The 16,840-nt window shown below is 39.4% G+C and overlaps 2 protein-coding genes across 6 annotated transcripts in view; one reads left to right on the top strand and one right to left on the bottom strand.

The window, feature by feature from the left end:
- Positions 1–16,840, bottom strand: part of LOC134815298 (inositol polyphosphate 5-phosphatase OCRL-like) — a 114,681-nt gene that overhangs the window by 71,958 nt on the left and 25,883 nt on the right. The gene's annotated exons all lie outside the window — the stretch shown is intronic.
- LOC134816175 (protein mago nashi homolog) lies at positions 61–10,290 on the top strand. 3 transcript variants are annotated; one of them, XM_063824955.1, is made up of 7 exons: positions 61–148; positions 357–499; positions 727–829; positions 2,931–4,092; positions 4,293–4,378; positions 4,677–4,752; positions 9,707–10,290. In XM_063824955.1, exons 4-7 carry the CDS (start codon positions 4,002–4,004, stop codon positions 9,895–9,897), a joined length of 444 nt encoding a protein of 147 aa, XP_063681025.1. In that variant the 5' UTR covers positions 61–148; positions 357–499; positions 727–829; positions 2,931–4,001; the 3' UTR covers positions 9,898–10,290. The 3 variants fall into 3 exon arrangements, with proteins under 3 accessions (XP_063681025.1, XP_063681024.1, XP_063681023.1); XM_063824954.1 differs by lacking the exons at positions 4,293–4,378; positions 4,677–4,752; positions 9,707–10,290 and having other exon boundaries at positions 67–148; positions 2,931–3,839; XM_063824953.1 differs by lacking the exons at positions 61–148; positions 357–499; positions 727–829; ... (1 more) ...; positions 4,293–4,378; positions 4,677–4,752 and adding exons at positions 7,404–7,750; positions 8,123–9,272.

The raw sequence follows: 16,840 nt of genomic DNA, 5'->3' as shown, positions 1-16,840 counted from the left end.
AACTAACTGTATACTGTACAACTATATGTGTTTCCTCTTCCTCTTATCTTAATCATCTCTTAATTTTAGGCTTATGGAAGAAAACGCTGACGACTTCAGTCAACTTCTAAGTGACTATCAGAATGCTTCGACAGCATCAAAAACGAAGGTAAACTACGACGCTATGAAGTTGTTTATACCCTGTATGTTTACATAGAGATTCCTACTACTGTTCCAAAGATGCTGTTATATTTAAAATTTACTAAAGAATGGTTAAGTTTACATGAGTTCTTGTTTTCCAGAGTAAGCACACCTAAACCAATACAATTATCCGGCGAATTGTTAATATAGTATAGTAAAGTACATGTTTCATTCAGGACAATGAACACGATGGAACGCAATTCAAGAACCCAAAACAGTATCAGAGGGATTCCTTTCCTCAGAATGGAGTTGGATCTCACAAATGTATGACTTGCAACTTTTCCTTCAGGAGCCGAGAGATGCTTTTCAACCATCTTAGGTAGGTGGGGCAGAAAAAACGGTTACAGTAAATTGGAACACTTTTTGCAACGCGCTAAATTTACTTTGTGTGCAGTTTTTGATCGAAAGCATTGCAAAAGCAATTTTCGCGGTGTAGTGACGCGCGTGCCTCAATGGATCGACGGCCATGCAGCGCACTCATGTCGTATGTCCAGTAATTATTTTCGATATCGCTAATTCTAATTAACTTAAATTTAATGCCTTCAGTACGCACGTTAACTGTGATCATGATGATTGTGACTACGTTGGTGTTGCTCAGGCAGTAGCGAAACACAAACGCGAGGAACATGAACAACCTGAATCCTTGACGGTAATTTCTTTGTTTATAATTTGCAATGTGCAGGACTGCTGGTGACTGGTGTATCTTATCTTTTCTCTTCTTCACTATCGCAGTGGAAATGCAAAAGTATAAACCCGCCTATTATATTTGAAAACACGCACAACACTGTCGTATGAAAGTATGAACTCTCTCTACAGTCCAAACAGACCGCAATGAGTGCAATCCCCCCCCCCCCCCCCCCTAATAAGCTTATAGGTATTATTTTGTGGCTAACCTAATTATGATTCATGTACCAACGCAGAGAGAGAGAGAGAGAGAGAGAGAGAGAGAGAGAGAGAGAGAGAGAGAGAGAGAGAGAGAGAGAGAGAGAGAGAGAGAGAGAGAGAGAGAGAGAGAGAGAGAGAGAGAGAGAGAGAGAGAGAGAGAGAGAGAGAGAGAGAGAGAGAGAGAGAGAGAGAGAGAGAGAGAGAGAGAGAGAGAGAGAGAGAGAGAGAGAGAGAGAGAGAGAGAGAGAGAGAGAGAGAGAGAGAGAGAGAGAGAGAGAGAGAGAGAGAGAGAGAGAGAGAGAGAGAGAGAGAGAGCAAGGGGGGAGAAAAAAAGAGCCATGCCCATTTTAATGTCACATTTGTGGTACAAAACCATCAATTAAAGGGGGGGTGTCATGTCCGCTTGTCTCATAGAATCCAAAAAGGACTAGACAGGACAGGACAGGATATAGGCGGACATAGACAGACTTTAGCAGACATTGGCGGACAAAAGTGGACAACAAAATTAGCTACATTTTGTTAAATTTTGTTAGATTTTGTTAAAATTTGTTAAAATTTGCTAATGAGGCAAGGTGATACTTTTTCAAAAAAAGTCACATTTTATGTGGTTCACCCTATACCTTACAAGACATATTTATAACGTACGAAATGTGGCGGTTTTCCGAAAATTTCGCCATATTTTCGGACCGCCAAAATTTCGGTCGTCGTAATAGAATCCGTCGCATTATCTTTTAGCTTATTTCAATGACTGTGCCTTCACTGCTTTATTTTGTTTCTAAAAAGTAATATCAAGTAAAATAAATTCTGGCATCTTGGGACAAATTATCACCACACCAATGACGAATTGAATGTCAAGCAATACAGTTTAAATTTGCATTAAAATACATGTATGTGCTAACATGAAAGTCTTACAGTCTTAATACAGACTAAGTTTGAACATGATTTTACCGAATTTCAGAAATTTCCTTACTGCTTACTGTCACAAAAAATGATGAAAAATACCCTTATTTTCTGTGACGTCCGAAATTTGACGGTTTTTGTTCAATTTCGCCATATTTTCGGACCGCCAAAATTTCGGTCGTCGCAAATTAGGCCGCCATAAATATGTCTTGTAAGGTAGATCTTGCTTTAAAGGTATTGTCTCCCATTAAATCTGGGCAAGGGGCCAAAATGGGCCAACTTTTTTTTTAGGTTTCTAAAACTGTTGAGAAAAAACTAGGACCGAAAATTTTGTAAGTCAAATATTTTTTCGTTTTCGAAGTCCGGACCTACCCTTCGATATACGATTGTGGACTCGAGGGATGCCCTTTGTAATGCGATCTCGGAAGTTTTTCTAGAAACGACTTTTGTTCATGTTTCATGCTGCCATGATCATTATGAGCCGAAAATATTGTGTCTAAATCTTGTGCGAAAAATTCTCATAATGTTTGTCCGTTAATGTCCGCCAATGTCCGCTAATGTCCTAAAAAACACGTCCGTTGTCTCATAGAATCCAAAAAGGACAGATCATAGGCGGACACACCCCCCCCCCCCCCCCCCCCCCCCCCCCCCCCCCCCCCCCCCCCCCCCCCCCCATTAAACCACTTACCACCGACCAATTTGAAAAATCTTATTCATTTGGCTTCGTCAGAGTTTTGTCGAAACTATACCAAAAAAAAACCAGTCCCGTGCCGTAACTTTTACCATTTTCTTGATTAAGCCGCTCAGAAATTACATGGGCACACACAGACAGACACACAAACAGACAGACACACAGACACACAGACAGACAGACACACACATTCTGAGATTATTGTTTAAGATAAGAAACACTATTAAAATCGATTCTGCTGATTATATAGGAGTATTGAAACTATCCCCCTCAGGTGTTCTCAATGGAGCACCCTGTCATACTTGAAGCGTGGTTGGAACAGCGTCGCAAGAACTTCCCATCCAGTGGAAACGTAAAATTGAAACAGCTCCGAGAACAAGCTAAGATTGATCATGGCATTATTGCACGAGAGAAGTCGTACACCTTTAAAGACAATAAATGGGGTGTTAAACGACATAAACCTTGTGTTCCTGAGACTGATAAAACGAAATCCCCTGATAAGGTGCTACCAAACGATCCCCTTTCGTTTATCTTAAATCCTGGGGAGAAAAAACATGTGCCCGAATCAGCAAGTTTGCTAGGGATTGGGGCGTACAATAGTTCTAGTGAATCTGAGTCAGAGGCCTCAGGAGTTCAAGTTCCAAAACTTTCGAGAGTAAACCAAACGAACCAAACGTAGGGCAAGCTTTGCGAAAATTTAAAAGATACGCCAAAATGCGAGCTGCTGATGGCAAAAAGAAGCGAGAGAAAGTGAAGTGGAACGGTGTTATGAAGTCAGGTCGACGTAGATATCAGCCCACTTTACTTCAGAAACTCTTATCCAGGGACATCATCAGGGAACATAATACTGTATTGCAGTGCGTCAGATTTATTGTGAATAACAACTTTTTCGACAAAAGTCCGCCAGAGCCTATTCAGAGTGATGTGTTGCCACAGTGCAATGAAACAGACAATACAAATCATAAGTCAAGGCAAAACCAGTCTGAGGTAGAGCTGATATAACAAAGCAGTCTACCCCATGAGTCATGACGAACAGTGTTTAATGTGGAATACTTTTTGCTTCAACTTTTTATTCTCACTTTTTTTCCTTATGGGTGAATTTTGATAACATTTTCTGGTAGTTTTTTAATCCATTATTGATATTAACTTATTGAATTTTTCACGGCGAAATCCCGGTCAGTCTCCTGCTTTGTGTTGAAATTATATCGCATTTTACCTGATCGGTTGCAAATAATTTTTTCCTAGATGTTTAAAATCTTATCGAAGAAGATGATCCAATAATATTTTTTAAACCGTTCATTGTATTTAATTTAAACGGCTTCACTTCACAGTAGCTAGTGCAAAGATGGCCACTTCAGATTTCTACCTTCGATACTATGTTGGACACAAAGGAAAATTCGGTCACGAGTTTCTAGAGTTCGAGTTCAGACCTGACGGTAAGATTATATTCTAACATCTTTGGTTTTAGTGAGCCTGAACATAACTAAATGTATTCTGCATATTCATTGTAAAATACCTGTATCTCCTCATACAAGTTGACACTTTCTGTGTTAACTTTTTACGGTTCCCATAGTTACATGGGAATGAAATTCACTGCCAGGCAAACTTTTAAATAACTCAGTGTTTGTGTTTTCAGGCAAGTTGAGATACGCTAATAACAGCAACTACAAGAACGACACAATGATCAGAAAGGAGTGCAACGTCAGTGCACCAGTTCTCAAGGTTACCATTTTCAGGGCATTAACAAATATACTATTTGTAATAATATATTCTTTTTAATATATTAATAAATATACTTTTATATACAATATACATATATTAAGAAATATATTATTTTCTGTTACAATTTCAATCTATCTTCTATGTGAATTAGTATTCGGTTTTGACACCATTCTCTCTGATAGCTGTAAAACACAATTATTAATAACAGACTTTGTGTACATTAGCAGTAATAGCTGAGAGTTGTTGAAGCCTTAATTCTTGATAAGATTTTAACTTATGCAACCTATTTGTCGTCTAGGAACTAGCCCGAGTTATAGAAGAAGCGGAGATAATGTATGAAGATGACAAGATGTGGCCAGCTCCAGACAGAATCGGTACGTTCATTCGCCTATTTGTAATTAATTGCATGTAAATGGCGAAACTTTAAAATCTAAGTTTTCTAAATGCTTACATTGTACATATTACGTTGTACGAGGACAAATTACTGCTACTAGACATCTCAACCGACAAGTAATTTTCTTTCGACACTATAAAGCTCTTATAAGCTGTAATGTACAGCTTGTAGAAGCTTTAGACTAAATTATAACGTTTAGACTAAATAATCTGAGTGAAATGTGATATGCTTATCTCAAAGGCTCTTTCCCTGACAATCTGTCAAATGGAGGGAAAGTGTACATTACTTGCGACCCTTCCTGATGACCAGGGTCCATTACGTTACTTATTTTACGGATTGGTAGTGTTGAACGCTGGTCATCATTTCGTGAAAGTTCGTTAGTCTTTGTGTTTTATTTGTGTCCTACAACTATGTTTTCACTCCGCAAATTATTAGAATTAGTTTTAAATTGAGGTTTAGTATTTCCCTCGAAATTCCAACTTGTACAGCATTAAAAGCCACTAATTTACGCGGTATTAGTGCACTAGAGTAATATAACGTTAAGGAGACATGTTGATAACACAAACCACAATAGATAGGTTCATAATATCGAAATAGTGTCAAATTATTACTGTCTATGTCTTATCTATTGTTCCCAAGGTCAAATCACTTCCAAACAACATTTTAAGCTCCAAACGATAACACCGACTCCGGTCACACCCATTTTTTTCACCAATTTTTAACAGGTAATAATCTTCATGTTATCAAGTTAATCACAAAGGAGCGTGTTTAATGCTCTCAAAGTGTGTTTGTCACACATACTTTTGTCACACATACTTTTGATAATCTTCGCCGCATGCCGCGAGATTCACTGCTGAATTTAACCTTTTTCCACCATTTATATTGAGCAAAACACTTTCATAGCTTTTAACACAGTTTTTCATCCCTAATTCGTCAATCACCTGAATTATGCCAGTTAATCCTTCGTAGGTTGCATTGTATACATTGTTACATACATTGTACATACATTGTATACAATCTGTTGAGAACTTCCCTGGATGATAACACTACTGGATATTTGGATAAGTACGTATATTTCATGGGATTGGGTAAGATATTATCAACATACTATCAGGTCTCAGAAGTCAGAAATCATCCCAGAGAGTTCCTAAAATTTCCTGCGTCAGCAAAATCCACAATTACCACTGCACTACCATACCACCTTTTTACCACATCGACGTACTCAAATAAGTAAACTTCTAAAGTTCGTAGAAGGTTCTAGAAACCAATGTGTTAACAAAATAAGGGAGAACAACTTTTAGGTCTGTACTGCCTGTTTCTCCTTGCTACCAATAATTGTTTCTTGTCAGATGATTACCCATTTCTGATTCTCAATCAACTGATTCTTGGTTAAACTTAGCTTAGGGCGATCTTCATCCTTCATCTGCTTTAACTTTTCATTCTGAAAACAAACCAAGTGAAATAATTCTGCCAACAATACTGCTTACTTACCCTCCACCATATTTGTTCACTGTACAGTGACAGTAGTCACGTAAAATGACGCCTCACAACTGATCTGATTGGGAGCTTTCCAGGACTCCGCTTTATAAATATATTAGATATAATACTGTCGATCTCCTTGTCGTCCACAGCTGCCATGATTTAATTCTAGGCTACAAGGTGAGAGGCACAATATCTCGCCGTTAAACAAGGCGAGATAAGATATCAGATAAGAGATCAATTTAAACAAACTTATACAATTAGTGCAGGTCTTTCTTTAAATGTCTCCCGCCAGCGTCTATGAAGTCCATATTTGATAGCATGCGAAATAAAGTAAGGTCCGCATTACACGAGCAACATAGCGTGCTAAGTAAGGAATCATATCATAACTTTCCTTTTAAAACGTCCTGGGCCCTCTGATATTTTAATGGTTATTTATCATGCAGTGTACGTACTTTGGTTTGCTTAGAATAACGCTAGGATTCCGCTTTTTGCACTTTACATCCCTTCAACACTACCTCACTTTAATTCACAGGAAATTTATTGTAAAATTACTCGATGTGATATGTTTTCCGTGTAAGTAAACCCAGCGTTTTAGGACCACAGCCATATTAGCAATAATGATCTAACACAATAAAATGAAATTTCATTTGGAGTAATAATGCCTGACCTTTTACCACTCTAGTGTAAGTGTCCTCACCATTTGGCGTCCCGTTGTATCTTTTGTTCATTATTTACTCTCTCTGTAAAATGTATAGTAAATGTGAGGATATAATGATCTGACCTGCATACCTGACTGGCTAAACGCGTTTAGAGATGTTAACAAATAACGTGTTAGTCAGAATGTTAGTCACGTTCTCCTCTTTTCATAGTTTTGTTTTTACACACACACACACACACACACACACACACACACACACACACACACACACACACACACACACACACACACACACACACACACACACACACACACACACACACACACACACACACACACACACACACACACACACACACACACATGCCTACATTTTACATTAGCCACCTGTCTCGGTGTGTACACACTCTTAAGTGGTCAATAAGAGACGGGGCCTAAAAGCCTACACACACACACACACGCATGATATAATGAATTAGTTAATGACCAGTATGGTGTGCAGCACAATGTAAGCGTGACAGGAGAACCGGCTCTCTAAATTATATGATCCTACAAAATACTTCCTAGCTCCCATGATAATGTTGTTTTGACTACAAAGCCTGCAGAGTGACGTGTGGTTCCTTTATTCCATTCCTCACCGGGCTTTTGTTAGGTCTACACTGTCTGTGTGTAATTCCCGTAACTTGATACACGCGTTCTGTTTAAGCACCAGAAGTCATCGTTGCGATTGGATTAAGATTGAATTATACGCCCTCTTCATCACGCGTAGCGCACATTGCTTTTGTTACGCCGTACACTTCGTATCGAAGTAGTCAACAGCTGCCCGCTATGTTTCCAGGTCCGTATCTTGTTTTATCTTTTATACACGAGCTTACCTAATCGCTTAGTATCGTCACCTGTCCGGCGTTGAGTCACACCTTTAATTTTATCAAGTTTTATGTTACTTGAAAGAGTTTTAAAATGAGCTTTGCCATCTCTACTGTTTCAGTACAAATCTTGCGGTATAAGTTTTTGTAGCGGCGTTCAGCTGAATAAGGAGTAGGAGAGGTGACGATACGATACTTTAAGGGCTCCTGATCCTCTCTTTGAATGAGACTATTGCCTTTGTTCTCCAATCGAAGATTTGCTTTCTCTATTTATGGCGTAATTTGCTGCTGGCCCCAAATACTCTACATTCAAACTCTGTGCTGATCGCCTATGTTTATTTCAGAATCTCTACAATACATCACTCTCTTTCTCCTAGTGCTGGTCCCGCCAGTTTCTGCAGGAACTGAAGCTCCCTTTCCCGCCGAGTACTTTGCTATTCTGGGATTAATCATATTTATTATTCTGGCTGCCATCGCTGCTCGCATTGCGGACTATTATCATTTGTTTGAAAACTTTAAAAAGCGGGGAAATGAGTATCCAGAGGATGATGGAAGGTTTGAGATGAAGGTTTTTAAGGGATACGGATTTGGGGATGAAGAGGACAGCCCCACTCCGGTCTTGTATGAGAAGAGAAAGCATGATAAGAGAGGATTACATTATCAGGAATTAACTAAAGAGGTTGATTCAGGAGCAGCTCGGGTCGAAAGTCAGCCGCCTCCGGTGAAACCAAAAAAACCAACCAAACAAGATAAGAAAGAACGGAAAGAGGAGAAGGAAAGAAAGTTGAGAGAAGAATTAAGTAAAGCTATATCTAAAGACGAGAAACCTGATAGCCCGTCGGGCGTGTTTGTGTCTCCTGGACAGCCCAGAGCAGCTGCTGTTCTATCACCAAAAGCCAGAAGAGCTATGTCTCCACCTCCGCCCAATCCTAGATCCGACGTTCCTACATCCCCGTCTCAGAAAAGAGCCATGTCCCCACCATCACGGAAAACTGCAGACCCCCTGTCTCCCGCACCACCTCCTAGAACTAAAGCTCCCCTTTCACCACGGACAAGAAACCCTCTTTCACCACCGATACCTCGCAAACCTATTCTCTCACCTAAAACCATGTACAAAACCTTACCTTCTAACAAAGCAGAGCACACTGGGGCGGGTGAGGCTGGTATCACCCCCGCTGGAGGATACAACTACTCTACCCTTCCTGCGGGGTACTACCCCCCACATCCTGGGGGTTACCCCCACCCTGGTGGTTACCCTCCAGTAGCAGTCTCACCAGTATATCCTGGTTACCCGTACCCTCATCCTGGTGTACCTGGTCATCCTGCCTACCTTCCTGGAGCCCAGTCTGAAGAAGGTGCTGCACCTTTACCCGCACAACCTGGGGCGTACCACATGGCGTACCCGTACCCTCACCCCGGATATTACCCTCCACATCCGGCTTATCCTCCAACTACTCCAGGAGTCTCACAGAGCAAACATCAGTCTCAGTTATAGTATGTTTTGTGATTTTGTTACTTTTTTCTGATTGTATTACCGGACAGTCGACTGAGTTTCTTGACGTACAAACTACACAGATTGTGAAAAACGTGCACGCGAACATTAATCATAAATAATAATAATTCATGAAACAAAAGATAGTCAAATATGTAATTATACGTACATTTATTAACTAATAAATACAAAATTAGAATTAGAATGGCCGTTTTCAAGGACTACGATGGTAGTTGACCTACTGTATACGGTAAAATAGCTGTATACCTATCTATACCTCAATTTTAATGTGTATCCTCAAATTCAAATAATCTTCATATTTGTATACTTGAGCTTCTAGAGTTAGAGTGAGGAACTATTTTTAGAATCCAACAAGCATGACCAGGATTGTCAATTACTATACTTATAATCTCCCTATACCTCCCTATAATTCCAGGCCGGCAGGAGCTTGAAATAGTACACAAGAACCAACACATCTGCTTCAACACAAGCAAGATAGGAAGTCTGGTAGACGTAAACAGCAGTAAGGACCCTGACGGTCTGCGAGCTTTCTACTACTTGGTTCAAGACTTGAAATGTTTCGTCTTCTCTCTCATCGGACTCCATTTCAAAATTAAGCCCATCTAATTTTACCAATGCTTACATTTAACCCTATATAAACGTTATTGATATAGAATATCTTATTTACAGCTAGAGTCCTGCTCTTCTAAGTTGAAAAGGAATCCTTTTTAATCGTAATACAGTTAATCCCTTTTCCAGCCATAATGCACCTGCTATCTTTACTTACTTTGTCGGTTGACTGGAAGTTCGAGCCCCTATTTTTGAATTTATAGCGCATACTACCGTATAATCATGATTTCAAAGTTTCTTTAAGAAATTATTTTTTGATGAGGTTGAGAGTAAAATTGACAATGGAAAATGTGGGCGCTGGCGCTAGCTGCTACAGAAATACTGCGCTCAGTAATCTTTTACTTATTTTGTATAATTTAAGACTTTAAACATTTTGCTGTTCATATGTCATACGAGAGTCGTTCTTGAACAAAAACAATACAAAATGAAGTATTCACTTGGAGTTGGAGCGCATTTAAACAACTCTGATCATAAATATCATTGGTTTGATCGGAAAGAAAACGACCGAAAGGAAAACTATACGAGCAAGAGATCACTTGTAGGTTTATAACCTACCAAGACGCGCGCCGAGTTGGACTCGTCGACGGTCTTGAAACAAATATTTTACGAGTATCACCCGTTAAGAGGTCACCATATAAGTATAATATATATGTAATAAGCGCCATGAGTTAGCACAACATTTTTGTCTCCGATTTCGATAAATTTGGTACCAAATGCTGCCTTGTGATATTGTGCATTGCAAGAGTGTGAAAAGGATCGACCATTGTTAATGATCTGGCCCGGCGCGCTACTTCGTAGCTCGTGCCATAACATTTCGAGAAGAAAGCGGCGCGCGCTACTTCGAAGAAATTTAGACGAGTAACATACGTCAAGAAAAGGACGAAAACTGGGTAATTACTTGCTTAAAAATAAAATGCCTATACTCCTAAAATATTGAACATTTTGAAATAATTGTCACAGGAGCGCGCGTAATAAGCTTGTATCACGTCGTGACCGCCATTTTCATTTCGCTTAGTGGTATCGGGACGAAAGCCACGATGGTGGATAAGGGGTTGTAGCGCGATGCACTACTGGGTCGCGCGCGCATCCAATGTCCAATAATGCTTGGCGAGATGCACCACTGGGCCTCGCCGAGCTAGGAAGGATTGACATCGTGAATCAAAATGGGGACGGGGGGTACCAATGGCATAAAATGGCATAAATGGAAATTTTTATTAGCCAATTCTCCATTTATGCCATGAATTTAGGTCTTCATATTTGACCTTTAGGATGACTTTAAATTCGCATATTATTATTAGTACTTGAATAAGAGACATTTGTCATGCTTTATAACGCTTGGAATGATCGGATCCATGCAATGATCGTTAAAGATTCATATGACAAATAAAGAAAATAGAAATTTATTATATCAAACGGGGGGTACCAATGGCATAGAATTTCATAAAATGGCGTACGTTTTATAGCATAAATTGTAATTGGAAATTTTTATTGGCCAATTCTCCATTATGCCATTTATGCCATTGGTACCCCCGCCACGATACAGCCGCGCACTCGTGCGCTTCACATAGCCATGAGTCTGCGTGTACTCAGTACTGCTACTACTAGTATATGCTTACTGCGTGACGCGCTTTACCATTTGCGCTTGTTTCACGGTCGCGCGCTACTGCAAGCGAGAGCAGAGAGGGCTCTTGTTAGAGCAACTCGTGCACCGCGGGCTTACAACGTGTGACAATAATGAGCTTGATCAGACATTGTAGCGTGATGCGTTACTGCATACTGGGCCGCGCTACTGGGCCAAAATTACAATATCTGAAGGACCTAATTTTTCAAAAATTTCATACACAATACAAGGGATGATCTATACCATATACACCCCCAGCGGGTTGGGAACAGGGTTTTCAGTTTTGCTTGTACTTGTAGTTGGCGACGTTATTGTAGTGCGATGCACCACTTGGCCGTGCCGCGCATCAAATAATGAATAATGCTTCAGCTCTGTTGATCTCGCAACCAACTTCGGTGGATCGGCAAAATGCATTAATTGACGATGTCAATTCATCGCAGTTCAGCGCGGCTCAGTAACGCATCGCGCTACAAGTACCCAGCAAACCCTACCGGCTGGGATATGTGCGCGTATAACATGTTATGTGCTCATCCAATGCTTGATTGACGATGTCAACCCATCGAGATCGTTGCTCTGCGAAGTTAACGGGTGATACTCGTAAAATATCTGTTCCATACATTTATAGGACCGTCGACGAGTCTTACCTGAGGACCCCAGGCTATTATGTTCGAATAGAGCTTAGGCGGAATGACAGGCTGAGCGCGGCCCAGTAACGACGAGTCCAACTCGGCGCGCGTCCTGGTAGGTTGCAACGATCGACGATGCGAAGCGAGAATGCTAGTTCGCGCGGCGCGTCGAAGTCCTCCAAATCCATTGCGAAACTAAAAGTGGTGAAAATGGAAGAATCGACTGTAGAGTGATTTAGCGCGACCGACAAAAATCATTAACCATTGCACATTGGATACCTTATTACCCCCCCATCCCCATTCAAATAAATTGACTACAATTTAAGTTGCAACTATAGAATTAAAAGTGGAGTCATGGTATGAAAATGACTTAATTACACGAATAGGACCTGAAGATGAGCGCCATTTGCTATTTCGGGAGTTGAATATAAATATTTTGATCAGGATAGACTTCACCCTCAGGATAGACTTCTGACCTTTTGACTGATAACACCGATGCCCTTCAATGGTTGGAATTCGTTGATAGTGAACATTCCCCAGTACAGAAGAAAGGCTTCAGATCGTTTACCTACGACTTTAAGGCCCTCTATGACTCTTTAACACCACCCCTCGTCATAGAGGCCTTAAGGTCCGCTATGTCATCATGTAGAGAAGATTGGTCTGAAGACTTCTGCCAATGGCTCACACAACTGGTGAAATAAGCCTCCGATCCTCTGTTGGGGTGTTCGATCAAAATTGGTTCATACAGCTCATTGGTATCCCTACGGGTGGATCACTATGTGTCCAAATCGCAAACATAGCAGTCTACTACCTAATGAACAAATGTGTTTATAGTAACCCAGAGCTCATGAAGAAGATCGTATCAGCCAGGCGTTACATTGACGACGGAGCAGGTTTGTTTGAGGGAACTACAGATGGGTTCAAAATTTGGATTGCAGATGTCAACAAAGCACTCCTCCCCCATGGCCGAACCATTGATGAGTACCAAATAGAAGATCCTGGTAAATACGTATCTTTCCTTGACATAATGTTCACTTTCGATTCCTTGGGCTCCCTCCAAACGGATTTGTTCATAAAGAAAACGGACTCTCGTTCATACCTACACTTTAAAAGCTCCCACCCAAACCATATCTATTCCGGTATCGTATACTCTCAATGCCTTAGACTCAGAAGGATCATCAACTGCCAAGAACGCCTCAAAGGACACCTCGACAACCTCAAAAAAGCCTTCCTTGCTGCGTGTTACCCTAGGAAAATGGTTGAGAACATTGTCATTAGTAATAAGGTTCTCAATTGATTATCTTAAAATTTATTCCGCTTTTATTTTTATTCCCACTCGACTCTCGATTCCTTGCTAGCAGTCCGGTTAATTTAGTACCTTTAGTGGGTCTCATTTAATCATTAGCTCTAATTAAAGAACCTCTCACCCTCTCAGAAAGCTTTATTATTTTTATCTTTTTACTACACTTACTAACACGTGCATATTACAAAGGAGCAATAGTTTGCGGAGGCATTCTAGAACGGTATATATTTTAGCTTTCAGTTTCTGTTTCATTATCTTAAAATTTATTCCGCTTTTATTTTTATTCCCACTCGACTCTCGATTCCTTGCTAGCAGTCCGGTTAATTTAGTACCTTTAGTGGGTCTCATTTAATCATTAGCTCTAATTAAAGAACCTCTCACCCTCTCAGAAAGCTTTATTATTTTTATCTTTTTACTACACTTACTAACACGTGCATATTACAAAGGAGCAATAGTTTGCGGAGGCATTCTAGAACGGTATATATTTTAGCTTTCAGTTTCTGTTTCATTATCTTAAAATTTATTCCGCTTTTATTTTTATTCCCACTCGACTCTCGATTCCTTGCTAGCAGTCCGGTTAATTTAGTACCTTTAGTGGGTCTCATTTAATCATTAGCTCTAATTAAAGAACCTCTCACCCTCTCAGAAAGCTTTATTATTTTTATCTTTTTACTACACTTACTAACACGTGCATATTACAAAGGAGCAATAGTTTGCGGAGGCATTCTAGAACGGTATATATTTTAGCTTTCAGTTTCTGTTTCATTATCTTAAAATTTATTCCGCTTTTATTTTTATTCCCACTCGACTCTCGATTCCTTGCTAGCAGTCCGGTTAATTTAGTACCTTTAGTGGGTCTCATTTAATCATTAGCTCTAATTAAAGAACCTCTCACCCTCTCAGAAAGCTTTATTATTTTTATCTTTTTACTACAATTACTAACACGTGCATATTACAAAGGAGCAATAGTTTGCGGAGGCATTCTAGAACGGTATATATTTTAGCTTTCAGTTTCTGTTTCATTATCTTAAAATTTATTCCGCTTTTATTTTTATTCCCACTCGACTCTCGATTCCTTGCTAGCAGTCCGGTTAATTTAGTACCTTTAGTGGGTCTCATTTAATCATTAGCTCTAATTAAAGAACCTCTCACCCTCTCAGAAAGCTTTATTATTTTTATCTTTTTACTACACTTACTAACACGAGCATATTACAAAGGAGCAATAGTTTGCGGAGGCATTCTAGAACGGTATATATTTTAGCTTTCAGTTTCTGTTTCATTATCTTAAAATTTATTCCGCTTTTATTTTTATTCCCACTCGACTCTCGATTCCTTGCTAGCAGTCCGGTTAATTTAGTACCTTTAGTGGGTCTCATTTAATCATTAGCTCTAATTAAAGAACCTCTCACCCTCTCAGAAAGCTTTATTATTTTTAACTTTTTACTACACTTACTAACACGTGCATATTACAAAGGAGCAATAGTTTGCGGAGGCATTCTAGAACGGTATATATTTTAGCTTTCAGTTTCTGTTTCATTATCTTAAAATTTATTCCGCTTTTATTTTTATTCCCACTCGACTCTCGATTCCTTGCTAGCAGTCCGGTTAATTTAGTACCTTTAGTGGGTCTCATTTAATCATTAGCTCTAATTAAAGAACCTCTCACCCTCTCAGAAAGCTTTATTATTTTTAACTTTTTACTACACTTACTAACACGTGCATATTACAAAGGAGCAATAGTTTGTTCAAGAACTGAACAAGAACCAAATTCGAAAACTGGAACATCTAAATGACTCCGCAACCCAGGAATCAACTACTCAGTTATTATCGCTCAATAATCGGTTTGGTATCGACGTTACATACTTTATTATTATTTTTTTTTAAAGCTGATTTTAAAAACCAGGGAATTAAAGTTACCCTCCTAAGGCTAACATTAAATCGCTGATTTTATTTATATATATCACCTTTTTTTTGTTCTTTCTTTTCCTTCAAAACATTCCAGTACATTGTGCAGAAAGTTGGAGATGAAGCCGTAGTACGTACATGTAGCATTGCACTGGATCGAACTTGCAGAGTGTGGTTTCCTCCAGTCTGCGCCGCGCGCTTATATAAACATACGCGGCGCAGATCGACTGGAGGAGATCGCACTGTGTAGGCTCCGGTGTAATGTGATATGTATGTAAGACGGCTTTACAAATTTTGGAAGCATGTAGGGATATATATCTGATACCAATCGTATATACTAAAAATACTCTAGCACAATTGTAACTGCAGTTTTACAGAACTCTAAATGCTTAATGAACACTCTTGCAGGTACCACCCGTATTCACACTCAGACCTGAGTTTAGTCATTTTCCGATACGAGATTGGGGACGGGTTCTATAAACAAACAAACAAACAAACAAGGTTCTCAATTCAACAAGATCACTGTTACGCAAAGTTCAATCTCCTGATGACCAGACTTCTTTACACCCACCAATCAGGGTCATATCTACTTATGGTAGTGATGATGATTTGGTGTCTGTGACTAAGAAGTATGAAGAACACCTCTCAAGAACAAGGAGTTTCAGTGAAAGTGACACTGTTGAAACATCCCAAGAGACCTCCTCAACAGCTTCCACGCCTAGGAAGAAAATATTCAGTTACACCAAGAAAACAGGGCCAAGCCTAAAATCTCGCCTCGTCAAATTGAAAGAACTTGCTTTAGGAGCTAAACATGGTCCAACCAGCAAATGCCATATGCCAAGATGCAAATGCTGCGAACTTGTCAAAGGCAGCCATGAATTCAAAGTTAACGGCGAGAAGGTTAAAGCTTCCCCTGGAAACTGCCTGAGTTACAACATCATTTATCTGTTCCAATGTAGTTTCTGTAGAAAGGCTTACGTCGGTCGCACTACTCGCTCTCTACGGGCTAGAACTGGAGAACATAGGGTCAAATATTATAAACTATTAAATGGTGATAAGGTAGATGAAACAAGTGATGAATATAGTTTGGGCTTACATTTGTTGGATCATGGTTTTAAACAAAGGGAGGATTTTAACAAAATTTTTAATGTTTCAATTATTGATAATTCTAGTCCTAAAACTTTAGAAGTTCGTGAACATAAATATATTCAACAACTCAAGACTTTAAAACCTTTGGGAATAAACACTATAAATCCTTTTGGCCTTCCGTTCCTCCTAACATCTTAATTTTAATTATTATATAACCGTTTTAAGAGTGTTCAGATTTTTAAAGGAATTTTGGGTTTTACTAACTTTTTACAATTTTTAGGCTTATGTCACTGAAGATGACGCCTTGCAACATGTTTGACGATAGCCTGTAAATTGATAGTTTGATCTCAGTATTTACAACAAATCATCTAGCTTGATTGATTCAAAGGGAGAATT

This window comes from Bolinopsis microptera, chromosome 5, assembly GCF_026151205.1.
Source record: "Bolinopsis microptera isolate Bmic1 chromosome 5, MBARI_Bmic_1.0, whole genome shotgun sequence".
Lineage (NCBI taxonomy): Eukaryota > Metazoa > Ctenophora > Tentaculata > Lobata > Bolinopsidae > Bolinopsis > Bolinopsis microptera.
The sequence above is the reverse complement of the archived record's forward strand: the minus strand, read 5'-3'. Positions and strand labels throughout refer to the sequence as shown.